General features: G+C 46.7%; 3 protein-coding genes across 4 annotated transcripts; 1 reads left to right on the top strand and 2 right to left on the bottom strand.

Annotated features, from left to right (window-relative positions):
* The first annotated feature begins 3 nt into the window (after positions 1 to 3).
* DND1 (DND microRNA-mediated repression inhibitor 1) lies at positions 4 to 3,185 on the top strand. The gene is made up of 4 exons (XM_010850372.1): positions 4 to 349; positions 452 to 569; positions 977 to 1,438; positions 2,581 to 3,185. Exons 1-4 carry the CDS (start codon positions 326 to 328, stop codon positions 3,042 to 3,044), a joined length of 1,068 nt encoding a protein of 355 aa, XP_010848674.1. The 5' UTR covers positions 4 to 325; the 3' UTR covers positions 3,045 to 3,185.
* A 170-nt stretch (positions 3,186 to 3,355) lies between these two features.
* On the bottom strand, positions 3,356 to 8,564 carry WDR55 (WD repeat domain 55). Of its 2 annotated transcripts, none has more exons than XM_010850367.1 (7): positions 7,987 to 8,564; positions 5,052 to 5,152; positions 4,879 to 4,966; positions 4,596 to 4,775; positions 4,400 to 4,499; positions 4,145 to 4,314; positions 3,356 to 4,063 (listed from the first exon to the last, which is right to left on the bottom strand). In XM_010850367.1, exons 1-7 carry the CDS (start codon positions 8,175 to 8,177, stop codon positions 3,745 to 3,747), a joined length of 1,149 nt encoding a protein of 382 aa, XP_010848669.1. In that variant the 5' UTR covers positions 8,178 to 8,564; the 3' UTR covers positions 3,356 to 3,744. The 2 variants fall into 2 exon arrangements, with proteins under 2 accessions (XP_010848669.1, XP_010848670.1); XM_010850368.1 differs by having other exon boundaries at positions 4,596 to 4,760; positions 7,987 to 8,305.
* Positions 8,565 to 10,582: 2,018 nt separating this feature from the next.
* IK (IK cytokine, down-regulator of HLA II) lies at positions 10,583 to 22,918 on the bottom strand. Its single transcript, XM_010850366.1, has 20 exons — positions 22,757 to 22,918; positions 22,127 to 22,193; positions 19,958 to 20,050; positions 19,381 to 19,440; positions 18,195 to 18,362; positions 17,856 to 17,970; positions 17,317 to 17,387; positions 17,178 to 17,224; positions 15,948 to 16,111; positions 14,955 to 15,063; positions 14,563 to 14,602; positions 14,182 to 14,401; positions 13,925 to 13,943; positions 13,386 to 13,464; positions 13,019 to 13,099; positions 12,407 to 12,464; positions 11,352 to 11,440; positions 11,062 to 11,170; positions 10,856 to 10,890; positions 10,583 to 10,771 (listed from the first exon to the last, which is right to left on the bottom strand). The coding sequence occupies exons 1-20, from the start codon at positions 22,770 to 22,772 to the stop codon at positions 10,744 to 10,746; spliced, it is 1,668 nt and encodes a 555-aa protein (XP_010848668.1). The 5' UTR covers positions 22,773 to 22,918; the 3' UTR covers positions 10,583 to 10,743.
* Positions 22,919 to 22,943: the final 25 nt, after the last annotated feature.

Here is a 22,943-nt window from a genome sequence, read left to right as displayed (position 1 = left end):
GACACTTAACAGTAGCCCCCATGGGCTCTTCTGCAGGGTGGAGGGTGTCCCGGACGTCCTCACCTGTATGTTGCCTCCATCCTGCCAGTCTGCAAGCCATTTTTGAAGACGTGGAGCTGTCTGCAGACCCACTCGCTAGGGTCTCTAGCTTTCACCTGCGGGTGCGAGGTTCGAGCGGCGCAAGTTCGGCGGATACCCCACCCCCTTGGTGGGCGGGGTCGTGCTCAGAGCCAATGAGAGCTTGGGGGGTAGTGGGGTAGGGAAGCTTCCAGATAGGCAGATAAGAAGATTATAAAGGGGGTACGAGTGAGCCAGCTGGGAAGCCATGCAGTCCAAACGCGAATGTGAGGTAAGTGGTTGGCTACCAGAAAGTCCATGAACCCTGGGCATCACTGGCGAGACGGGGACGGGCGCGGCAGTCCGCCATTCCAACCCACCCTTTTCCCCTCAGCTGTGGTGTGAGAGGGTGAATCCAGAGAACAAGGCGGCGCTGGAGGCGTGGGTCAGGGAGACGGGCATCCGGCTGGTGCAGGTGAACGGGCAGAGAAAGTATGGCGGGCCACCCCCAGGTAAGGTCTTACCAGCCGTATGCCTGCTGGGGGGCTAAGCCAGCCTCTACGGCCCCGACTCGCCGCGTTCAGGGGAGGGAGGGGCCTACCCCGAGGCTCCACTCGGAGTTGAGTAGGAAACCCCAAGCTACCCGTTACACGCACTCCCCAGCCCAAGCAGATGAAATTTATAATCTGTGCCTTCCCACCCACCCGCCCCCTCGAGGAAGGGAGCAAGTCTAGTCTTAAAATGCCAGTCCCATTGGTAATTCAGTCACTCGATTATGCCGACGACCCGGAGGATTACGGGTGTTTTACCCATTTCACAAACGTGTGCACACGTACTCCCTCACGCGCTCGGTCCCTGGACCCCGACCCAGGAACTATCCGGTTGGATGACGGTGCCCTTCTCCACCCTCTTCTCCCAGGATGGGTGGGCAGCCCGCCGCCGGCCGGGTCGGAGGTGTTTATCGGGCGGCTGCCCCAGGACGTGTACGAGCACCAGCTGATTCCACTGTTCCAGCGCGTGGGCCGCCTCTACGAGTTTCGTCTGATGATGACCTTCAGCGGCCTGAACCGCGGCTTCGCTTACGCCCGCTACAGCTCGCGGCGCGGCGCCCAAGCCGCCATCGCCACGCTGCACAACCACCTGCTGCGGCCGTCCTGCCCGCTGCTCGTGTGCCGCAGCACCGAGAAGTGCGAGCTGAGCGTGGACGGGCTGCCGCCGGGCCTGAGCCACCGCGCGCTACTCCGCGCGCTGCAGCCGCTGGGACCCGGCCTGCAGGAGGCGCTGCTGCTGCCTAGCCCCGGGACGACGCCCGCACAGATCGCACTGCTCAAGTTCAGCTCGCACCGGGCCGCAGCCATGGCCAAAAAGGCCCTGGTGGAAGGTAGGACTGGAGACCGCGGGGGACCGATTGGTTGGGAGCAAACACTATGCCGGGCACTTTACCTGTACAGGTCAGCATAGTTCAACAAAGCGGGTTAAAGAGGCTAGAGCTTAGGGTCAAATTTGAGACAGACTATTTGGCCTCACGTTTTTATATTTTTACTGGTCCTACCAGCTATCAGTGACCTAAACGTAACACTTTCCATGCATTATCTCCTGACTTAACCCTCCTCACGGTAATGAAACAAAACGTTGGCCCTCTTGAGATTGGAGACTGGTTTAAGAAAAATTGACTTGCCGGAGGCAATCAACGGAGCTTACCTTTTACACATTGTAGAACCTGCTTCCTGAGACTGAGAATAATTAAACAGCTTTTAGCACATTCTTTTGTTCTTGGCAAGTTCTTGGCAAGTATTCATGGTAAAGTTTAGCTATTATGATGGTTATGAGGTAGGCAAAGCCTGCCATCAACCAGTACCCCAAGGGAACTTAGAAGGTAGCAGTTATTAGGTCCCTTTGTAAATAAACACAGTGAAGCCTGGAGAAGTTATTTAACTTTAAGTTGCCTGGGGTCACAGGCTTCCCTGGTGGCTCAGTGGTATAAGAATCCAACTGCCAGTGTGGGAGACACAAGAGACAGGAGTTTGATCCCTGGTTCAGCAAGATCCCCTGGAGGAGGAAATGACCACCACTCCAGTATTGCCTGGGAAATCCCTTGGACAGAGGAGCCTGCTGGACTACAGTCAGTGGGGTTGCAAAGAACCAGATACAACCAAGCATACACACATGCACACTTGGGTACCACCACCAGGAAATGGGAAGGTTAGAAATTAAATAGGCTTATGTGACTCCAGGGGCTTCCCTGGTGGCTCAGATAGTAAAGAATCTGCCTGAAGTGCAGGAGACCCAGGTTCTATTCCTGGGTCGGGAAGATTCCCTGGAGAAGGAAATGGCAACCCACTCCAGTATCTTTGCCTGGAGAATTCTGTGGACAGAGGAGCCTGGTGGGCTACACGCTATGAGGTCACAAAGAGTTGGACATGACTGACCAACGAACAGATTAAAAAGATGTGACTCCGAAGGACTGAGTCTGGGAGTTTAGGCCCGGGGCTTAGACCTACCCTGTTTGTCTTTTTCCTGCAGGGCAGTCCCACCTCTGTGGAGAACAGGTGGCTGTGGAGTGGCTTAAGCCAGACCTGAAGCAGCGACTCCGCCAGCAGCTCATGGGTACCTCGCTACAGTGCCTACAGCCTGAGGGCAACCGATTAGCCCTGGCCAGGGACCAGGGGCTCGAGTTCCAAGGGTCTCAGGTTGCCTTGCAGCTGCTGTGCCAACGGATGAAGCTGGGCAGCCCAGTGTTCCTCACCAAGTGTTTGGGCACAAGCCCTGCTGGCTGGCACCGCTTCTGGTACCAGGTGGTGATCCCTGGGCATCCGGTGCCCTTCAGTGGCCTCATCTGGGTTGTGCTGACCCCAGATGGGCAGGATGGGCATGAGGTGGCTAAGGATGCAGTATCTGCACGGCTGCTGGAAGCAATGAGTGAGTCTAGGGCCAGCCTCCTTTGGTCTACTGGGGCTGAGGCAGGAGGTACCATGGTTCAACAGTGACCTTATCCTCTCCACAGGGAGCCTTTGTCTGCACCCAGCCCAGCAGGCCTGGGCAGCCACTATCTGACTCCAAGAAGGGGAGGAGCATAGGCCCTGCCCTAGACTTGACACAGCCTCCCAGCTGGGGCAGGGCCCCAGAATACCTGGGGGAAGCTCAGGTTTGGCCAAAGTTGTGGTGAGGGAACTTCCCTTCTCCCATTCTGGGGTTTCATTGGACCCCAAGGTGTTCTATGTCACACACACATACACACACACACACACACATACCCTCTCTCCTCCTCCCACAGTTTAGTATGAATCTTTGTTTCTTATTTCCCTGTTTTGTCTTCTTTGTTGAAGTTTTTATTTGAGGGCTGGTGGAACCAAAGGGTCAAACATCTGCCTTTGCCCCCACCACTTGGTTATGGTTTTGGTGTATGTGTAGTTTTGAATTCTTCTATGCTGGTTGTATTTATATTAAACCCCTGGTTGGTGTATACCTGTGTCTGTGCTGTCTTGCCCCAACTGTGGGCTTTGTCTTACACTGGTGGAGTGAGCAGCTGCTACAAAGCCAGTACTTCCTCACAGCAGTGTGCTGATCCTGAGCATCTTCTTGTGCTGCACAACAGGATAATTTCAGTTCCCAGCCTCTCTAGGGATCCAACCCAGAAAACAAGACTTTTGTCCACTGAGAACCCATCCTGAGGTTCAGCTCATCACTTCAGTCACTGTCATCCTCACTCTCCTCCTCCTCCAGAGTTTTGGCATCCTCTCCCTCTTCCCTCAGTCCTGCAAAGAAGTCATCAGTGCTCCAGGCCTTGCTGCTCAGTGCCCGCAGTGGTCCTCCCTTTTTCTTGCGTCGGCGGTAGTCATCCACCACCAGAGCCCGCAGCTGGGCCATGTCCCAAAACTTGAGTCGCTGGTCATGGCCACTGCTGGCCAGGAAACAGCCGCAGTGGGAGAGAGCTAGGTTCTCTACAGGCTCCTCAGCATGCTGGCCCACACTGCCTACCACTCGGTTCGGCAGGATGTTGACAGCCCTAGGCAGAAAGAAAAGTGTTGGGTATGGGTTGGTTAGGTCTGCCCTTCCTATGACTTGAAGGCCATCTGGTTTCTCTCACCTGATGACTCCATCAGTAGAGCCAGCACACAGCAGACTCTCTGTCACTGGAACCATGCAGTCAATGGACTCCGCTCTCAAGGCAAAGCGGTCACTTGTGGCCCCAAAGCCATCCCAGTTGAAGAGGTAGATGGTACCTTCACTGGAGCCACATGCCACCTTCCTCCCATACTGCAGGGAAACAGGGCAAAACAGGTTTGTGGAGCCACATCAGATCAAGTCCCTCACACCTTCATCCCACCCAACCCAGTTGTACTTTCATAAGTGTAACAGAGGTGAGGTCTCCAGACTGGGGCTCAGAGAGCAACTCAAACCGGCGTCGCTTGATGTTGAAGACACCGAGGCAGCCATCTCCACTGTAGAGAGAGCACAGCAGCAGGACTGGCTGGAGGCACTCACTGAGGGAGGCGTGTAATACAGGAGAAGGGTGGGACACAGCTTTGGGGCTGTACCTGGCTGTCAGCAGCAGTTTCTTGTCGGGATCCAGAGCCATGTCAGCAATGTACTCCTCATGCTGCCGCATATCCATTAAGGGGCCCTCCTTCCTTTGGTCCCAGAGGCGGATGCCACCTGTATCATCCCCAGTGGCCAGAACATTCTCATCCACCAGCAGCAGACTGTTGATGGGGGCACTAGAGTCATAGATACAGAATTTCCTGGAGCACCTCTGTCCCAGTAGGGATGTACTGATCAATTCTTACCCTTTATCTCAAAACACAATAGGCTTCCCCTTACCCATGAGCCTTGGAAATGCGTCTTTCCAGTCGGCCCAGCTCCACATCTAGAAAATGGATGGCTTTGTCCTTGGAGACAGTAACAAGTTCTGGTGGGGGAAATGCCCAGGTCATGGTACTGTTCATTGCTCCCTTCCCACCACCACATTGCTGGCGGTCTTCCCTAATACTCACTCTGCCCATCTTCAGAGAAGACAACGGCTCGACAGGACTTGAGGTGGTGACCTGAGGACCAGAGCTCCTTGGTTTCTCCCTCTTGGCAGGAGTAGGAAAAGCTGGGGAGAACAGAAGAACAATGAATGACCCCAGACCTCACCTGGCAGTGTAGGACCAACTAGCCAACTTTCAATCTACCTAGGAGTTACTAATTGTACACCTCCAAGCCCAAGGAGCATACCATCCCATTCTCCCATTTTCAGTGAGCTTCAAATGTTAGATCTTTTTTTCACTCAATGTATGTTTTGGGACCTCATCCAACCCCCATCCCTCTTCATCATTGGAAACCCTAGCCTGGAGAAAGATTAGGTATGAATCACTCTGGAAGTCCAAAACTAACAACAGAAGAACAGGCCAGAGGTTGGAAATGTAAAGATTAATAAAGACAGAGAACTTGCACTCCAGGTCTATGGAGCTAAGTGTGAAAGTGTTAGTCACTCAGTCGTCTACAACCCCACGATCCCATGGAGTGTAGCCCACCAGGTTCCTCTGTCCATGGAATTCTCCAGGCAAGAATAATGGAGTGGGTACCCATTCCCTTCTCCAGGATCTTTCTCACCCAGGGATCAAACCCAAGTCTCCTGCACTGCAGGCATATTCTTCACAGTCTAAGCCACCATTGAAGCCCAGGGGAGCTAAGAGAAGCCACAATTAATTATAGTACATTGTGACCACACGCTGAAATAGTGGTAGGATGAAAAGGCAGAGAGAACAGAGAGGTACCAGCCTGTAAGCTCAGCTTTGAGGCAAGTACCTGTCCAGAGATTATCCACAGTGCCTGCCTCAGCAGATTTTCAAAAAGGGTCCAATAAATGTTCTGTCTCAGTGCCTAACATGAAAAAGCTGCTTAATAAATATTCACAAACTGAATGAATGCCTTGGAAGGGAAGAGAGTCTTGGAAAGCTAACCACGTTGATGACACCTGAGTTGGATCATGAAGAATAAGTAGTTCACCTGGCAGAGAACAAGGGGCAGATATTGGAGATAGATGCTGATGTCCTTCCCAAGGCAGAAAAAAGGGATGAGGAGAGTTCAAGTGGCAAGAGAGGTATGGCTATATCTTGAAAGATGAGCTGAACTGGGCTTAAAACAATCATGCAGGCCAAATAGAAGTCTGAATTGAATTCTTTGGGCAAAAGGAACCTCTCTGGAATGGTCATGAGTTAACTTCAAGGCCTCCAGAAGGCAGTGGCTGAGGGTAGGAAGAGGAGATAAACAGAAGACATGAGGGGTATGAAGAAAGGTGACTCCCAAGTACCTGACACTGTAAACATGGACAGAAATAGTAAACCTCTCTACAAAATAAGTATTACTGTTATTTTGTTTTTTTCTGGCTGTGCCACTCAGCTAGCGAAATCTTAGTTCCCCAATCAGGGATGGAAACTGGGACCCTGGCAGTGAAAGCAGCAAGTCCTAACCACTGGACCACCAGGGAATTACCCCTTGTTCCCACTTGCAAAGATTAAAAAAAAAAATTTAACTTGCCCAAGGACACTGTAGCTAACGAGGGGTTTGGGATTTAAATCCATTAAGTAAATCTGATAGAACAACTCTCCTGGTTAGGGCCTTCAATGATTTTTCACTGCTTCCAGCTTATATTTTTTATTCAAAAAGCAAACATGTGTTGAGCACTCACCCTGGGCTAGAAGCAGCAGACATAATGAGAACTAAACAGACTACAGATTATACACTCCAGAACACTGTATTTCAAACTCTAGTCGTGACCCATTAGTGAGTCAGTATTTTCTGTATGCCCACGATTACAATAGGATAAAATAAACCAGAAAATATCAAAGTGCACCACACAAAACATAAAAGGTATTTTTACTGTGGGGCGAGGTCAAAAAAGTTAAATTTTTTTTTTTTAGTGGAGGAGAAAGCATTCAAATTATTACACAAATTACACATCATTATGCAGTTTAGGAGCAAAAGGTATCTGGTGCCAAGGCAGCATCTAACTGATAATCTAATTTAGTCTGCACCACCTTGGAAGAGTGAGGAGATGCTGAGAACTCTGGGACAATAGGTTCAAGAGGGAAATTCCAGACAGAATGATAATGTGCAAAGGAGCTGAGCCTTCAAGGTGCATTTTTTATTTATTTATTTATTTATATATATATTTTTTTATTTGAAGCAGCTTTATTCAAGTAAGTTAAGTCAAATAAGCTAAAGAAGGTGAATGCATTTTGTAAAATGTAAAACAATGTGCAAATTCAAGTGAAATCAGTAATGCTGCTGCTACTGCTGCTAAGTCACTTTAGTCGTGTCCGACTCTGTGTGATCCCATAGACGGCAGCCCACCAGGCTCCGCCGTCCCTGGGATTCTCCAGGCAAGAACACTGGAGTGGGTTGCCATTTCCTTCTCCACAAGGTGCATTTTTTAAAAGGTAACAATGAATAAGCACAGAAAGCAAAAAAACTGAACAAGGGCCAGAAGGTCAAGGCCCTTAACCAGATTAAGGAATCTGAATCCTAAAAACAAAGGTAAACTATTGAAGGGTTTTAATCAAGGAAGTGAAGGGGTCGGATCTGTGTTTTTAAAAAATCAGTTAAAATGGGCAAGAAGGGAAAGCAGGGGGCCCAGCTGGTCCTGTTTCAGAATCAATACATATTTCGGTGGGAAGTAAGTGTCTTGAAGGCCTAGTTGTTCCGCTACTTCTCCGGGCTCCGTCAGGGCATTCCAGCCACTCTTTCAGTTCTTTTAAGAGATTTGTGTGGTAACCTGCTTAAAGCCGAACGTTATTAAACGAACTGGACATGATTTAAGTCTTGTAAACTTAATCTCCCCGTAACTTTCTTTCCTTATCCCAGCTCCATTCCTGAGGAGCTTCCAGACTGAGCAGCCCTAGACCCACCACACTCTTCACGCCCCCATCTCTGCCCTGCACTTACACAAACACGTCCCCGTCCACGTCCCCCGCTGCCAAAAGGTCGCGGGCCGGATGGAACGCCAGCCCACTAGCCGGAGCCTCCAAGACGATATCTTCCGGAGTGTCCCGGATCCGGGCTGGGGCTTCCGTGGCGTCGGGATCCTCCTCGTCGCTCCCATCCTCCGCGGCCCTCTCCTCACACATGCGGTCCATGCACCAGATGACCTGAGCCGCGAAGGAAACGGGAAGTGAACCCAAGAACTAGCTACAAAGAAGTAGGAATGGCCCAGACAACCGCTTCAGGATTGAGGGGCTGGACAGGAAGTGGCGTTTAGGCGTTCTCCGTAACCCGGAAGAGGCGGAGCCAGACTCGCTGGTAAGTGAAAAGGAACGGAGGAGCTCGGCCGCTTAAGCCCGGTACTTCCATGCGTTGCAATGGAGAGTTGCTGGGCTGGCTATACAGCACAACCCTCAACCCCCTGCTTGGCCTCTTCACCCGGAGATGGGAACTGCGTTTTCCTGATCCAGGCTGACAGCCATAAGGAAGGCTAAGCCGGGAAGAACTGATGCTTTTGAATTGTGCTGGAGAAGACTTGAGAGTGCCTTGGACGTGAAGGATATCAAACCAGTCAATCTTAAAGGAAATCAACCCTGAATATTCATTGGAAGAACTGTTGCTGAAGCTCCAATACTTTGGCCATCTGATGCGAAGAGTCGACTCTCTGGAAAAGACCCTGATACTGGGAAAGACTGAAGGCAAAAGGAGAAGAGGGCGACAGAGAATGAGATGGTTAGGTAACATCACAGATTCAATGGACATGAATTTGAGCAAACTTCAGGAGATAGTGAAGGACAGGGAAGCCTGACGTGCTGCAGTCCATGGGGTCTCAGAGTCAGACACGACCTAGTGAGTGAACAACCACCCCCAAAAGGTAAGGATGACTGCCTGCCCGCCCTCAGGGGAGGAGAGGAGGACGCCAGTCATTCATGGCTCGGTGAAAAGACCAAGATGAGCCACAACCAGTTTGATCAGTGACAAAAGCCCACACCGCAAGAATTTGACTTACGGGGGTCCCTGACAGCAGGCAGCCAACTCACACTTAAGCTGCAGCCACGGATGGATGCTGAACATCCTCGTAGCCAAAGCAACTGTGCCCCATCAGTTTCTACTGTTTGGCTGCAGACCCTCAGCGGGACTGGGCCAGTAGTGCTGAGCAGGCAAGGAGTTGCTGAAAAGGAAAAATTGGCACAACAGTTGACATTCTGATTACCAAAGATTCCGCAAAGATGAGAGCACTCTGTACTGTGGGACAGATGAGGAGGAGCATGGGCTCCTGTCTGGACAATGTTCTCACATTGCAGTATAAGCCTTCTAAGACATCTTACATGCTGATACCCAGCTCCCTTAAGAAGAGGTGAAAGAAGTGAGGTTAGAGACCTCAGCGAGGCTCCAAGTCCCTTGTATGGTCTTGTGAGTCCTTGTTCCTCACGATGCGGCCACCTGGTTACTTCCAGAAGGCTTGGTGGTACTTGCAGAAACTTAAACTGGCAGTCAACCCCCAGGTCTGGATCTTAAGTGACCCTCTGCTGCTACTGCTAAGGCGCTTCAGTCGTATCAGACTCTGAGACCCCATAGATGGCAGCCCACCAGGCTCCGCCTTCCCTGGGATTCTCCAGGCAAGAACACTCTTCATCTGAGCCAGGTCGGTTTCTGTGACCTTTTACCTAATTGTGACTGCTGCCAACAACCATGAAATCAGGGTATCACTTACTGTCTGAAATTAACCCATCTAGGTGTTATTGCAGACAGAGCCCAATTTCAGCCTCCTAGACGCCATGCACAAAGCTGGCTTCCTCAAAAAACCCTTACTCTCTCAAGGTGAAAGTAACCAAAGGCAATGGCTAAGGTAGCCATCTAGCTTTCCTTGGATCTTGTAAGCCCTCAGGTTGTACCTCTGGGAAGGTAGTGGCAGCTATGGACCAGCCAGAAATAAATTGTGACCTTTGTTGACAAGTACCAAAGTGCTGGCAGTTAAGCTGAGAAGAAGAAAAGGGTGGTGAAGGAGTGAGCTGAAGGCCGGAGAGCCCACACCTAGGCCTTGACAAACTGTTCAGTGTGTTGAAGGGCACCCTCTTATCTAGGACAGGGATTCCGCAAGTGAGGGATTCCTCACTTCCCCTCCAACCCAGTAAGCAGTGATTTCTGCTTGGAATTACTGAAGATCACAGCAGGGCATAAATCTGTGAAAGGTTTTTTGTTCCCAGGAGTGTTTCTCATCAGGTGCCTTCACCTAGAGCCCAGTTGTGCACAACCTTGGGATCAGACTGGCAGCCCATTGGGCTAACCCTAAGTCCCAGAGAACCTCTACCCTAAGACTAGGTCCCCAGATGAGTCTGCTATTTAAGACCATCCTTGTTTTTCTGGGCTATCAGTGAGGGTCAATTGTCCCTTCTCCACTGGGTATCCAGGCTACTATATATATTGCTTAGGAATCTATTAACAGAAGCACAGCTCAGCACAGGACTGAGCTGACCTTTTCCATGTGATTTTTATACAATCAGTGGGATTAGTAGACTTCTTGGTGTACCTGGGCCCTCAACATACATAAGATAAGACAGCAGGTTAACCAACTTTAATGGGATCAAAACATTATACAATGAAATTTATATACATTCACACACACACAAAAATCTTTCAACTTTTTTTTGGAATTGTATAAAGCAAGCAGTGGGGAGTAAATCCTTGTGGAGATTATTCTTGGAATTGGAACCAGAGATTTTAGTATTTTGGTCTTTTCACTTCAACTCTGCAATAGAAGGAGAAATGAACATAAGATCAATATACTAAGCAATTCTCACCAGTCCCACAGAGGAAAAATAATGCTGCTCACCCATCAGCTTCCATCTTCTTCCTCTTCTCAATGATCTGCAAGAACAACAGTTATAGTTGACAGACTGCCATTCTAAGCTCACCTGAAACCCAAGGCTGACCTCTCTCCTACTTCATGGCTCTCCAATCCCTTGAGTGGTTCCTGAATCTGTGGGCAAGTATGTCTTCCCAGCTAAGGCCCTCCCACCCAGAAACAGTCCCACTTACCGCACTAATCTTTTTCCACTGGCGATCAAGCTCTGCTTTGTCATTGGTTTCCTTGAAGCGCCTGGTTTTCCGCCCTTCGGACATCTTGATGCCATATTGGAATGCAGCTCTGAAGGGAAAAAAAGGGGAGTTGAGGGAAGGAGGCATCAGAGGTTACAGAGAAGTACCAAGGTGTTCCCAGAGGACCTATGAGCAGAGAACTGATTTCGTAATGTTTCAGCCAGACTACGCCCTCTAACCACCCCCCATCCCTCTCCTCACTCTTGGCTGTATTTAGTACCAAGACTCACTTGGGCAAAGCCTCCTTGTTGTTCATATACTCGCTATATTCCTCCTGGGTGTCAAAGTCCCAGCGGCCTAAAGGACCTTTCTTGTTACCCTGTTGCAGGACAGAATGGGGGGGGGGGGGGGCAGGGAAAGAAGAGTTGTCAGTGGAAATGAAATTTTAGCCCTTGATTAAAGCCCAGGCTCTCCCATAATCCCAGGTTTTATCATTAATAAATCCTACCTTAATAAACAATAATAAGTGTTTACTATGTACTTACTATGGGTTGGGAAGATCCAATGCAGAAGGGAAAGGCTACCTACTCTAGTATTCTGGCCTGGAGAATTCCATGGACTATATATATAGTCCATGGGGTCGCAAAGAGTTGCACAACTGAGCGACTACCACTTCACTCACTCCTATGGGCCAGGCATTATTCTGCACACTTAACATGTACATTATTTAATTCTCTCAGAAACTCTTCTGAGAGAACTTAGAGTTCTCTCCATTTTCCTAATGAGGAAACTGAAAAATAAGCAGTAACATAATTTGACATGGTCACAACACTAATACCTGGCAGAGCCAGGGTTAAGCAAGGCTCCAAAACAGAATTAAGCCATGCTGTTAAGCATAAAAGTACAGAGAGAACAAGGAAAAAGATTACACGTCTTCACCCTTATTGGTGTTTGGTGCTTTTGTTTAAAGCTTAGAGGAAAATATCAATCCTGGCTATAATAAAACTCAAGTTATTTTCCTTTTTCTCCTGACAGTTATTTTCTAAAAACTGAAATTCCTTCTGCCCTTTTCTACATGTGCACTAAAGGCCTGCTTACTGCCTAAGACAGAAGTCAAAGCCTGGCACTTTATAGAAAATAAAAAGAAACATATTCTTGGCCCTATCTCATTTGGCTTTGTAGTGACACTTTAAAACAGTTAAACTGCCCAAGATCCACAATGCCACTGCTCCTGCTACTCCAGCTAATGGAAGATGAGCCTCAGGAAATGACAGATCTTTTGGGAGGAGGAAACGGGATATGTGTGAAACAGTAACTGCCTCCACCCATTCTTCCAGCTCCACACCTGGTCCATTTTGCTATAATCCACCTCCTCATCACTGTCCACAGCCATGTCATCCATCCTAAAAAGAAGCAACAGTTTAAAAGAGATGGTGGAATTCCAGACTCCTATGCTTCATTCAGAAACCTACCTACTAAGAGACTATATGCCTAGGAATAGCCATCCCTCCTAGGCCTCCCACACAGAGCCTAACAGAATACTTTATCCAGTAAGAAGTACCCCTGGGTTCCAGCAAGTCAGATTTCCACCTCACTGCTACTACTCCCAACCTTGTTCTCCAATCATCCCAGTCCACCTTCTTCAATAGAGTCTCGGGACTGCCCTGGTAGTCCAGTGCTTAGGAATCCACCCACCAGTGCAGGGGAACAGGTTCAATCCCTGATCTGGAAAGACTCCGCATGCTGGTGGGCAACTAAGTCTGCGTGTCCCAACTATTGAGCCTGAGCTCCACAACAGGCGACGCCACTGCAACTAGAGAGTAGCCCCCGCTCATCACAACTAGAAAAGACCCGCACACAGCAGAAAAGACCCAGCATAGCCAAAAATAAAATTAATTAAAAATAAATAAAAAGCTATGTGACGATTATTATTAAAAGAAAAAAAAGTCTCACGTACGTGGCTGGATAGCACTCAGCATAGCTATTGGACATGCCAAAGAAATCTCCCAGCTGCTTCTTGTCCTCTGGCTTCTTCAGCATATGCTACATTAAAGAAAATAATTCTACCAACAGCAGAAAAACTTCAAGCAGGAAGGGCTAGAAGCCTCAACATGAAAACTCTTTTAAGAAGAGGGCTAGAACGTGAATGGGTCCTTTGAAAAAGGGGAAATCATGACTTCATCCTTGACAAAATCCAGCACGAAATGATAAGAGCAAGACATGTGGGGGGTGGGGAGGGGTGGTGGTTATGGGGAAGCAGGTGGAGTTGGAATGAAAAGAGAACAGTTTGCTAGAACCCACGAACACACTGAAATAAAGGATATGATTCAGTGCCTTCCCAGCCGGCAGATCCTGCAAACTTTTCATTGATAGACTTGATCAACTCCTTGGCAGATCCGGGTCCTGCGCAGAAGAGAACTCTGTTCAGACTTTTAAATAAGGAATTTACAACCTCTTCCCTACAACACACTTCCCACCTGTGCTTTTTGTAAGAACATTTTTTTTAAGCAACAGAATTCTTTAACTAAAGAAGTTTTAATCACATTTCAACTCAAAATGAGCTACTCTGCTTGAGATGCAGTCGTGTGCCCAGAATATCCTTCGCTCAACCTGCCTCACATCCTCAGAACCCCACAGCTGGGAGAATTACATCAAACAAATATGGCCTACCATTGTGCAGGAAGACTGAATTCCACACTTATCTTCTATCTACCCCATAAGGCAAGGCATGGATCTTTCGAGAACCCAGAATAGGAAGTTCCCCGGTCCCACCCTTGGCAGCTCTGAAATCTGAGTCAGACTCTCAGTCCAGAACAAAGCAGCACTGCCAGAGCCAATGCAAGATGCCCCAGGTACAACTCACCTTTGTCAACATCCATGGGCTGGAAAGAAAACAGAAACTGAAGTGAGTGTCACCAAAAACATGCCCACTCATCTCTCCCCCAAGTTTGAAACAATTTGCTACCCCACCCCTTGCCCACATTTCCAGAACAGATTAGTTGACCCAGTTGCTGCTATGGAGCCATGAGGCACCTATATAACTCACGGGGGTTCTATACCTGGTTGGGCAGCCACAAAGATGGGCAGCCCCTCCACCTGGTGCCCGGGACTCCCACTCACCTCATCGTCCACTTTTGGCTTCTCAAAGTAGCTGTGCCTCTTCTTCTCTTCTTCTCGTTCTCGGTCCCGCTCCCGCTCTCGGTCTCGTTCTCGCTCCCGTTCTCTGTCACGGTCTCTGTCTCTCTCCCGATCACGCTCCCGTTCCCGGTATCTCTCCCGCTCCTTGTCTCGAGGAGTCTTGGTTGTGGAGGGCACATAATCCCCAATATCTTCAAATATACTAGGAAAACAGATATCCCAAGCTGACAAAGTCACACATATTTCCATCTCCCCCAACCATTTTTCCAGATTCTCACACCAAGGCCTCCCCCAAATGCCAAAGACAGGAAACCCAGAAGACCTTCTTCCCTCAGATCAGGAGTTAGGGGCTAGGATACATACTTCATGTCAGCTTCCGGGGGTTTCTTCTCTTCCATTTTCCCTGTAACATAAAGAGAGTAATGAAAGCACTCCTGAGTTAATTTCCACCCAGCCTCACCATGCTCCCCAGCTCTCAATACCCTTTTATACATCTTCTTTTTAAAAGATGGGACAACAAAAGCTATCCCTACTTCCCCTCCCCATGCCTCAAAACTGACCACTGCTTCCTGGGTGGGTCAAGCAGACAGAACCTAGATGTAACTATCCCCTTCCTAATGCTTCATTGCTCCCATTTTTCTCTGGTCCCCAGGAGCCTCCCAATGCTCTGGAAACAGAAGGCTCCAGGAGACCTTGGTTCCATCCTCAAATGCCCCTCAAAGGCTAAGGTTTCTCTCCCTAACCCTCCAGGTTACCTTTATCTTTCTTTTTGAGCTTCTTGTTGCGGGTACCCTGCCTCAGGTAGGAAAGGATCTGGGTGAGCTTGCTGATGACAATGTCATTTGTAGTCAGTGTGGTCTGGGCCTGAAAAATCCAAGAAGAATGTTATCCCACTAAGCAGGACTCTTCATTTATTCATTCATTTACTTTAACAAACTGAAGGATGGGTGAAAATTAACTAGGTGAACACAGGTAGAGGAGGTGTTATAAAAGGACATTCTGGACAGATGAAACAGCATACAAAGGCCCGGGTCAAAAGTGAATCTAGTACATTCAAGAAAGCCAGGATGTTTGGAGAACAGGGAAGCGTGGTAAAAACAGACTGCAAAGGCCAGAGTTACAGGGCCTCACAGGCCATGATAAAGATTTTGCTTTTTATCCTAACGGTAAGAAATCATCAAAAGCTTCTAAACCGTGAGGAAACAAAATTCATGTTGTGGAATGATCACTCTAGTCATGTATAAAAATAATAGAAAAAAGGATGGAAAGACACAGGAAGTGGTAATGGCCATATAGTACAGGGTTTCTTTTTGAGGGTGATGAAAATGTTTTTGTTTTTATGAGAATGTTTTAAAATTGATTTTTATGCCAGTTATACATTCACAGTATATTCTATGAATATACTAAAGCCACTGAATTGTACAATTTAAAGGGGTGAATTGTATGGTATGTAAATTACATCTCAATAATAATAAAAGTAAATATAATACTGAAAGGGAAACAGAGTGGAAGTGTGGAAACTAATTAGGAGCCTCTTTTAATAATTTCAGCAAGAGATGATGGCTAAGAATGGAATGTTACTGTGTTACTGGCGGAGACAGAGAAGTCAATGGATTCAACTGAGATTTGGGAGGTTAAAATGTGGACAGGACTTGGTTAAATGTGGTAGATGAGGCTCAGGGCAACATCAAGGCTGATTACCAGGTTTGAGGCTCACATGGCAGGCTCTTGGGACTTGGGTCACTCACCTCCATGGTGGGGCAATCAGCTTTGCTGCGGATAAGAGTAGTGGGGATGTCTGTGTCAGCGTACTCATCATCTAGGTCTACCACATAGGCCATGCGGCCTGGAAGAAACAGCTCATTCCGCTCATATGCTTTGCTCTTGAAGAGCATGCGGTAAACATTTCGGCCTACAAAAAGAGAAACAGAAGCAAGTAGCCAATAAGAACCTTCTACAACAGGTGCAATTTACTTTTAGCTGATGAGAATACCAAGTATGAGAGTTAGGTGATTTACTACCACTTAAGTCATCTGACTACTACACTCCTAGAGCTACTAAGAGACAGAACAAAGAATGGGACCCTGGCCATTTAACTCCAAAGTCTGAGCTCTTATCCACCCTTCTTACACTGCCTTCTGAATACTGTGTGCCTAGCATTGTATTAGGCCCTGTGACGGAGGAGGATGAAGTTTACACTAATACTGATGAAGATCTGAAGATGGGGAAAAATAGCACTACTACATGCCCAATGTAATAAGACATGTTACACATATTATTTCTCTTTGTCCCAATAATCCCATGAGGTATATTAACCCCATTTTGCAAGTGGACAAGCAGGAGCTGAGAAACTGTTGGTTGCACCCCAAATCACATGCCTTACATGATTTCACCACAGGATTCAAATGCAGGTTTCCAAATTCTGAGTTTTTAATCACCAACCATGCTACCTCCCTTAATGGATAAGCCCAAATCTGAGAGAGCATCCAGCCTGAGGGGACATTAGTGCGTGCAAGTGTGCTAAGTCGGTTCAGTCGTATCTGACTCTTTGCGACCCATACTATGGACAGTAGCCTGCCAGGCTCCTCTGTCCATGGGATTTTCCAGGCAAGAATACTGCAGTGGGTTGCCACACCCTCCTCCAGGGGATCTTCCCAACCCAGGGATGGAAACTGCATCTCTTGGATCTCCTGCATTGGCAGGCAGGTTCTTTATCACTAGCGCCACCTGGGAAGCGCAGGGACATTAGTAATATATACGAAATAACTACCGGGGACATTAGTAATATATATTAAGTAAATAAGTCCACATCTGAGTTCTATTAAGAGTAGTAGTATGTGGGAGCTACCTGGTTTGGGGACCAAAAAAAGAGATAAAAGTAGGTTGAGGGAGAAGGGAAGCCTACCCTGCCCAGAGCACTAAATTCCCTACAAGTCATCTGGAATGCAGAGGCACTAGTGCAGAAATTCTGTACTCACCCAAACGTGTTTTAAATTCAATTTTATTTTCAGGATCCTCATCTTTCCTGAAAAGACAGAAAGAACATTCTTGCTAAATGTGTTCCTATGTTTGGCCCCACCTTTCTAAATTCTCAAGCTCTCCCTGATGCTTACTTACTTAGTTTCCTTCTGGGGCTTTTCCATCATTTCTTCCTCCTCTTTCTCTTTGCTGGCAATTTCAGCTCGTACCTAACAGGAAAGCACTTAAGGTTTACCCATTTATTCACTTTACATATCTTTACTGAACACCATTATGCCACACTGTACCAGGAACTAAGAATTCAATACTAAAGAAAACAATACAGTCCTTGCTTTAATGGGGCTTATAAAAAGAAATGCAGACAAATTAAACAATTAAACAACAAAATATGGTAACTGCTATAAATAAAACAGAAGAGCTACACAAGTGTGCAGGTAGTAGGAGGTAAGGAGTGGGGAGACAACCATACCTAGGTGATATGGGAAGGTTTGCTTCCCCAAGAAGATAAAACTGAAGCTGAGACTTGAAGGACAAATAGCAACTAGTCCTACAGAAGGGTCACCGCGAGACCTTTTAGATGGTTTGAACTAAGAGCAGCCTCCCTCGTCACCCAAAAAGGCCCTTATAAGAGCATTCAGCATGGCAGTATTACTCTCCACCTACCAACCAAGGCTCACCTTTTGAAGCAGAGCAAAATCCAAGCCTTTCACCAAATGGGTGTGTTCCATGTCACCACCCAAGAATTTAGACTCCTGGATCAACTGTCTTCTTTTCTCTGCAGCTGATTTGTCCCTGGAGAATGAAACAGACCACATAAGAACTAGACTTTGAATAAATAATTTGAAAAATGAAGCCTAGAAAAAAAAATAACCATCCTTTGTGGGCGGGAAGTGCCTCTTGAAATGGCTTGGTATGGGGAAAAGGCTTTCCAGAGCAAGGAAAATGTGAAGAATTCATACTGCCACTGTATGACTCTGCAATGCTGAGAATCATGCCCTGGCCCGCTCAGTACTCACGCCTCAGCAGTGGGGCCCACAGCCCTGTAGTTAGCCGTGGTGCTGATCAGTTCCGTTTCCTCATAATCTTTGTTCACGCCATCCCGCCGTTCTTTGGCACGGTCCCGGTACTTCTCTGCTAGTTCTCTCTCTCTCTCAATTTCTTGTTGGCGAAGCTTGGCATAGTAACTGTGACCAGGGAAGGCAAATGTGTGAGGCTCAGCCTGTTCCTGCCTGTTTCTTTATACCTTCATCCAACTCTCCATGCTGAAAGCTCATATATGTCCTGACAGAACTGCTGGTCACCTCTTTTTGTTTTGTTTTTAATATTTATTTGTCTGCACTAGATCTTAGTTGTGACACGAGGGATCTTCCATCTTCGCTTGGGCATGTGGGATCTAGTTCCCTGATCAGGGATTGAACCCAGGCCCCCTGCATGGGGAGGGCAAAGTCTTAGCCACTGGACCACCAGGGAAGTCCCTGGCCACCTCGTGACAGTCCTCAAAAGCAGAGCTACAGCTTCTTCCAGCTCACAGATATGCTGTTCTAAAGCCACCTCAGTATACTCCATCTGTCACTTCAGAATCCTTCATTATCACCCAGCTCTATATCACTGAGTCTCTACAGGTATGAGACTTTTCCATATGGCAACCAGAAAGTCACCTGAATTTTTATCGCCTTCCAAATTTCACCTGAAAATAGGTCATTTCTTCCCAGTCCTTCTCAAGAAGAGAGGAAAAAGTAAAGTTCAAGATCCAGGAAGCTTGGTGTCATCTAAATAATAGCAATGACAATGATGACGGTGGCAACCAAGATTGACTGGATGGTTACTATATGCCAGGAACTGGTACTAAGGTACTAAGTGTTTACATGGACTGTCACAGTTGATCCTCAGGACAACCTAATAAAAATTATCACTATCTTGATTCTACTCCTGAGAATATTAAAGATTAGAGACGCTGAGCAAAATGCCCAAGAATATCCAGCTAGAACTGGTAAAGATGAGATTAAAACACCACAAGGTGGCTCCAAAGCCCTAAACTGCCAAATAAACTGCCATTCTAAATATCATTCCTCTCCATTATGAAAGCAGAGAACCTCAAGACAAGAAAGGAAAACCTCAATCTCTTGGCTCCTAACTAGCCCCTACTCCTTACCCCCAAATACCATCCACCACAAAACCCAACACTCCTCCACCTTCCTTTACCTTTTCTTTTTTCTCCTTCGTGCAGCTGGATCTTCATCCTCATTGTACTCCCTTGGCATCCTAGCAAAAAAAGAAATTCACGGATAGCAAAATATTGCCACAGCCCAAGAAACCCCAAGAAGTGCCCTTGAGGATTAAAGAAAAGCCTAGAATACTGACCAAAGCAAAAACGGTCAGTTTTAATCAGGCAGAGATCCATGTCAATATTTGTAGGTGAGTCCTTTTCAAATTTTAGAAAGCATCACAACCATCTGAAGGACTACTAAAATAATATATACCCAAATATCTGCCCTAGAATCTGAGTCTGTGGGGCTGGAATGGATCCAGAAATCTACTTATTTAAGCACCAGCAGCAACTCTAGTTGGTCCAACAAATGGTCCGTGGAACATACTCTGAGAAAAACTGAGATCCCTAGAGCATCCCAGTCTTTCCTGGAGCTTCAATCTCAAGAGGGAGAGAATCAAAACCATGGACTTCAAAAAAAAAAAAAAGGCTTTCAAGTTCCTAAGACATCTAGTTCAATAAATTTTCCATAGAAAATAGTCAGGACACAGACTGGATCAACCCAGAACTTACTCATGGTGACGTGACTTAGAGGGTGGTGCAGAGGTAGGTGCAGCCCTTGGGGTCATAAGAAGTTTCCTGAAGTCTTCATTAGTGAGTTTTGATCTAAAGGGCAAAAATTTTTACAAATTAGTACCCAATGAGAACTGGAAAAGGAATATGTAAAACATATGGTTCACTTTACTAGAAATCAGGGAAATAGAAATTAAAACAAAGACATGCCCTTTTTAATGCATCAGTGCTAATGATTAAAAAGTTTGATAAATGAAGAATGAGTGAGAATTTGGGAAGTGGATATTCTCATATCACCAACAGGAATATAAATCAGCACAGATAACTAGGAGGACGATCTGCCAGTATCTTTCTTAAAATTTAAATGTGTAATATCCTATGATGCAGCAACTCCATTCATCTGTATTTAACCTGGTCAATTACTGGCATTATGTGTATAAGGCGTGTGAAAGAGATCTAATTACAGTTTTGAAAATAATAAAAACTTGGGAACAACCTAAACTCTCACTGGAAACTATTAATAAATAAACTGTGACAGTATTTCCCAAATGTGGAGAACATAGCACTGATGGCATAAGATATAATTTTAACTGATACAATGACCAAACTCAAATAAGTTTCCTTTGAATTCTCTTCAGAGTAGGCCTTTTCCTTGGCCTGCTGAGCCCACTGTAGCAAAGAATCCTGCTAGGTCTCCCCAAAAATGATTCTTCGACACTACCAAAATACGAATTAAGACTATTGCAAAAGGGGATAGAGATCAAAACTCAACTCTGAATACAACAGAGACAATAGGGAATTTATGGAAAATTACTCAGACATCAAAGGTATAGTGGAAGACGAATTTGATTAGATTATCAAGAGGCATAACTGGATCTCATTGATTAATTGATGGATGGATGGATGGTATTCTCCACACCCTAACAGAATTCTTTGCTAAAACTGGGTTCAGGAGACCTGGTAAAAAATATAAGCCCTGCAGAAGCCTAACTAGACTTTGGTCAAGAAGGGAGTCCTTCAGCAGAGATATGCATCCCTACTTCGGGGCTGACTACATTTCCACTTGGGGTCACTAGGACACAGCTATCCCATACTATAGAGTTCTAACAATGCGATTCTGGGGTCTGAGCCCTGACCCTGATCCACCAGCATTTTAGAAACCTATGTGGGGGATGCATAGCCATCACAGCTGGTGGCACCAGGATGCAATCACTTCTGTGTGTACTGTGTGGCAGAGTCCAGCTCCAGCCACCTGGACACTTACTACATGAACCTCACGTGCCTCTCCCTGCCAGGTAGTCTGGGGACCCATGCTCATGCCTGGAGGGACATTGATGAGACAAGGCGTGAGCTAAGAGAAAGCCAAAGGACAGGCTGTGAGGGAAGATGAAGGCAGGGTATCTTGCCTGGGAGGAAGATGAAGTTGAGTATCACACTAAGGGTGAGGGTTGGTCTCTGTTGCTGCTGAGGCAGAACAAGAACCAAGTAGGACTGGCTATTAGTATACGTGATGCCAACAAGTATGTAGGTAACAAGTAGGGTAGGAAAAACTTTCCCTCTACCCTCTTATATTCTGTACCAGAGATCTGCAAATTAAACTGACAAAAAACAAACTTAAAAAAAAGGAGTCCTTGTCACTGCCATGAAAATAAGGACCAAGATATTGAGAAGGGAAAATCATCAGATGGCAAAATTATATACACACAATGTAACATAACTTAATTTTAATATTTTAACTCATAAGTCAATGATATATTTTACTGAGATATAAATGTATGTGTATAAATGCATTTTAAAAACAGTAGCAAAAAAAGATATGTGTAAAAAAGGTAAAGTGGTTACCTCTAAAAAAGGGACTGAAATTGGGTATGTTATCAAAGACAACACTGACTTCATTCTGAAGTTTTAATTCTATACAAAAATTAATTCCTAAATAACGCAAAATTAAACATGAATTTTTAAAAATTAGCACTCCCCCTGCCATTATTTCCCCTCTAACACTTTTATGCAGTTGGCCTAACCCAGTTAAAGTTCACAGAGATAATAGGGCAAGTGGTATGATTCTCTGACCATTCTTCCTGACAAGACATTCAGAATTCTTTCACCATCACCACCACCACTTCGCTCATTTCCCAGCTCATTCCCATGGTTCTACATTAAAACACTCACTGGTGGAAGGAGTGAGGATCGTCCACATCGTGGCCATCTGGAGCCAAGGGATTGGAGAATGGCTCGCCTAACAAAAAGAATTTATATTAATTTAATAAATCTCTTTAGAGTCAGGTCCTGTGCGAAAGTTGTGGATTCAGAAGTGAACAATACAGATGTCTTTCCCTGTCAACTTGCTCACAATCTAGTGAGGCAAAAAGTCAAGAACAGCGACAATGACAATACAGTGTAAAAAATGCTGAAGCAGAAAAACACAAGGAGCTACGGGAGCGCAGAGGACGGGACCCCTAAAACCAGGCTGGAGGATCAGCCAAGAAATACTGAACATGACATCTAAGATACTACGCAAAAGATAAACTGACATAACAAAATTAAGTGACGGGTTGGGGTTGGTTCACAGATAAATCTTATCTGTCGTGGGCTGGAGCAAGAACAAGATTTAGGGACAATCTGGAGTTTCCCGGCCTCGTTCGGGGCCCAACTGCTTCGCCAGGCTCCAAGCGTCACACTCCCGGCCCGCCTCCACTCCGCCCCACCCCCAACACATACGGCTTAAATTCTGAGGCCAAAATAACACGCCAAATGTCCCGAGTCCCGCGGGGAAAGAAGGAGAGATGACCCAAGCCTTACTATCTCGCTCTGGCATTTCGTCCGCGGTGTTTCAACCACAACGACGACCGATGATCCGGTAACAACACAACGCTACAGGAACCTCCCCACAATGCACCTCAGGAGACCACCCACAATTCCTTTCGGGCCCCAGCTTTTCCGTCTCGGCCACGGGCGGAGAAATCAGAGCAGGAATTGACTGGCAATG

The sequence above is a fragment of the Bison bison genome, unplaced genomic scaffold (genome assembly GCF_000754665.1).
Source record: "Bison bison bison isolate TAMUID 2011002044 unplaced genomic scaffold, Bison_UMD1.0 scf7180017864291, whole genome shotgun sequence".
NCBI classification, from domain to species: Eukaryota; Metazoa; Chordata; class Mammalia; order Artiodactyla; family Bovidae; genus Bison; species Bison bison.
Note: the sequence above shows the minus strand (reverse complement) of the source record. Positions and strands in the feature narration are given on the sequence as shown.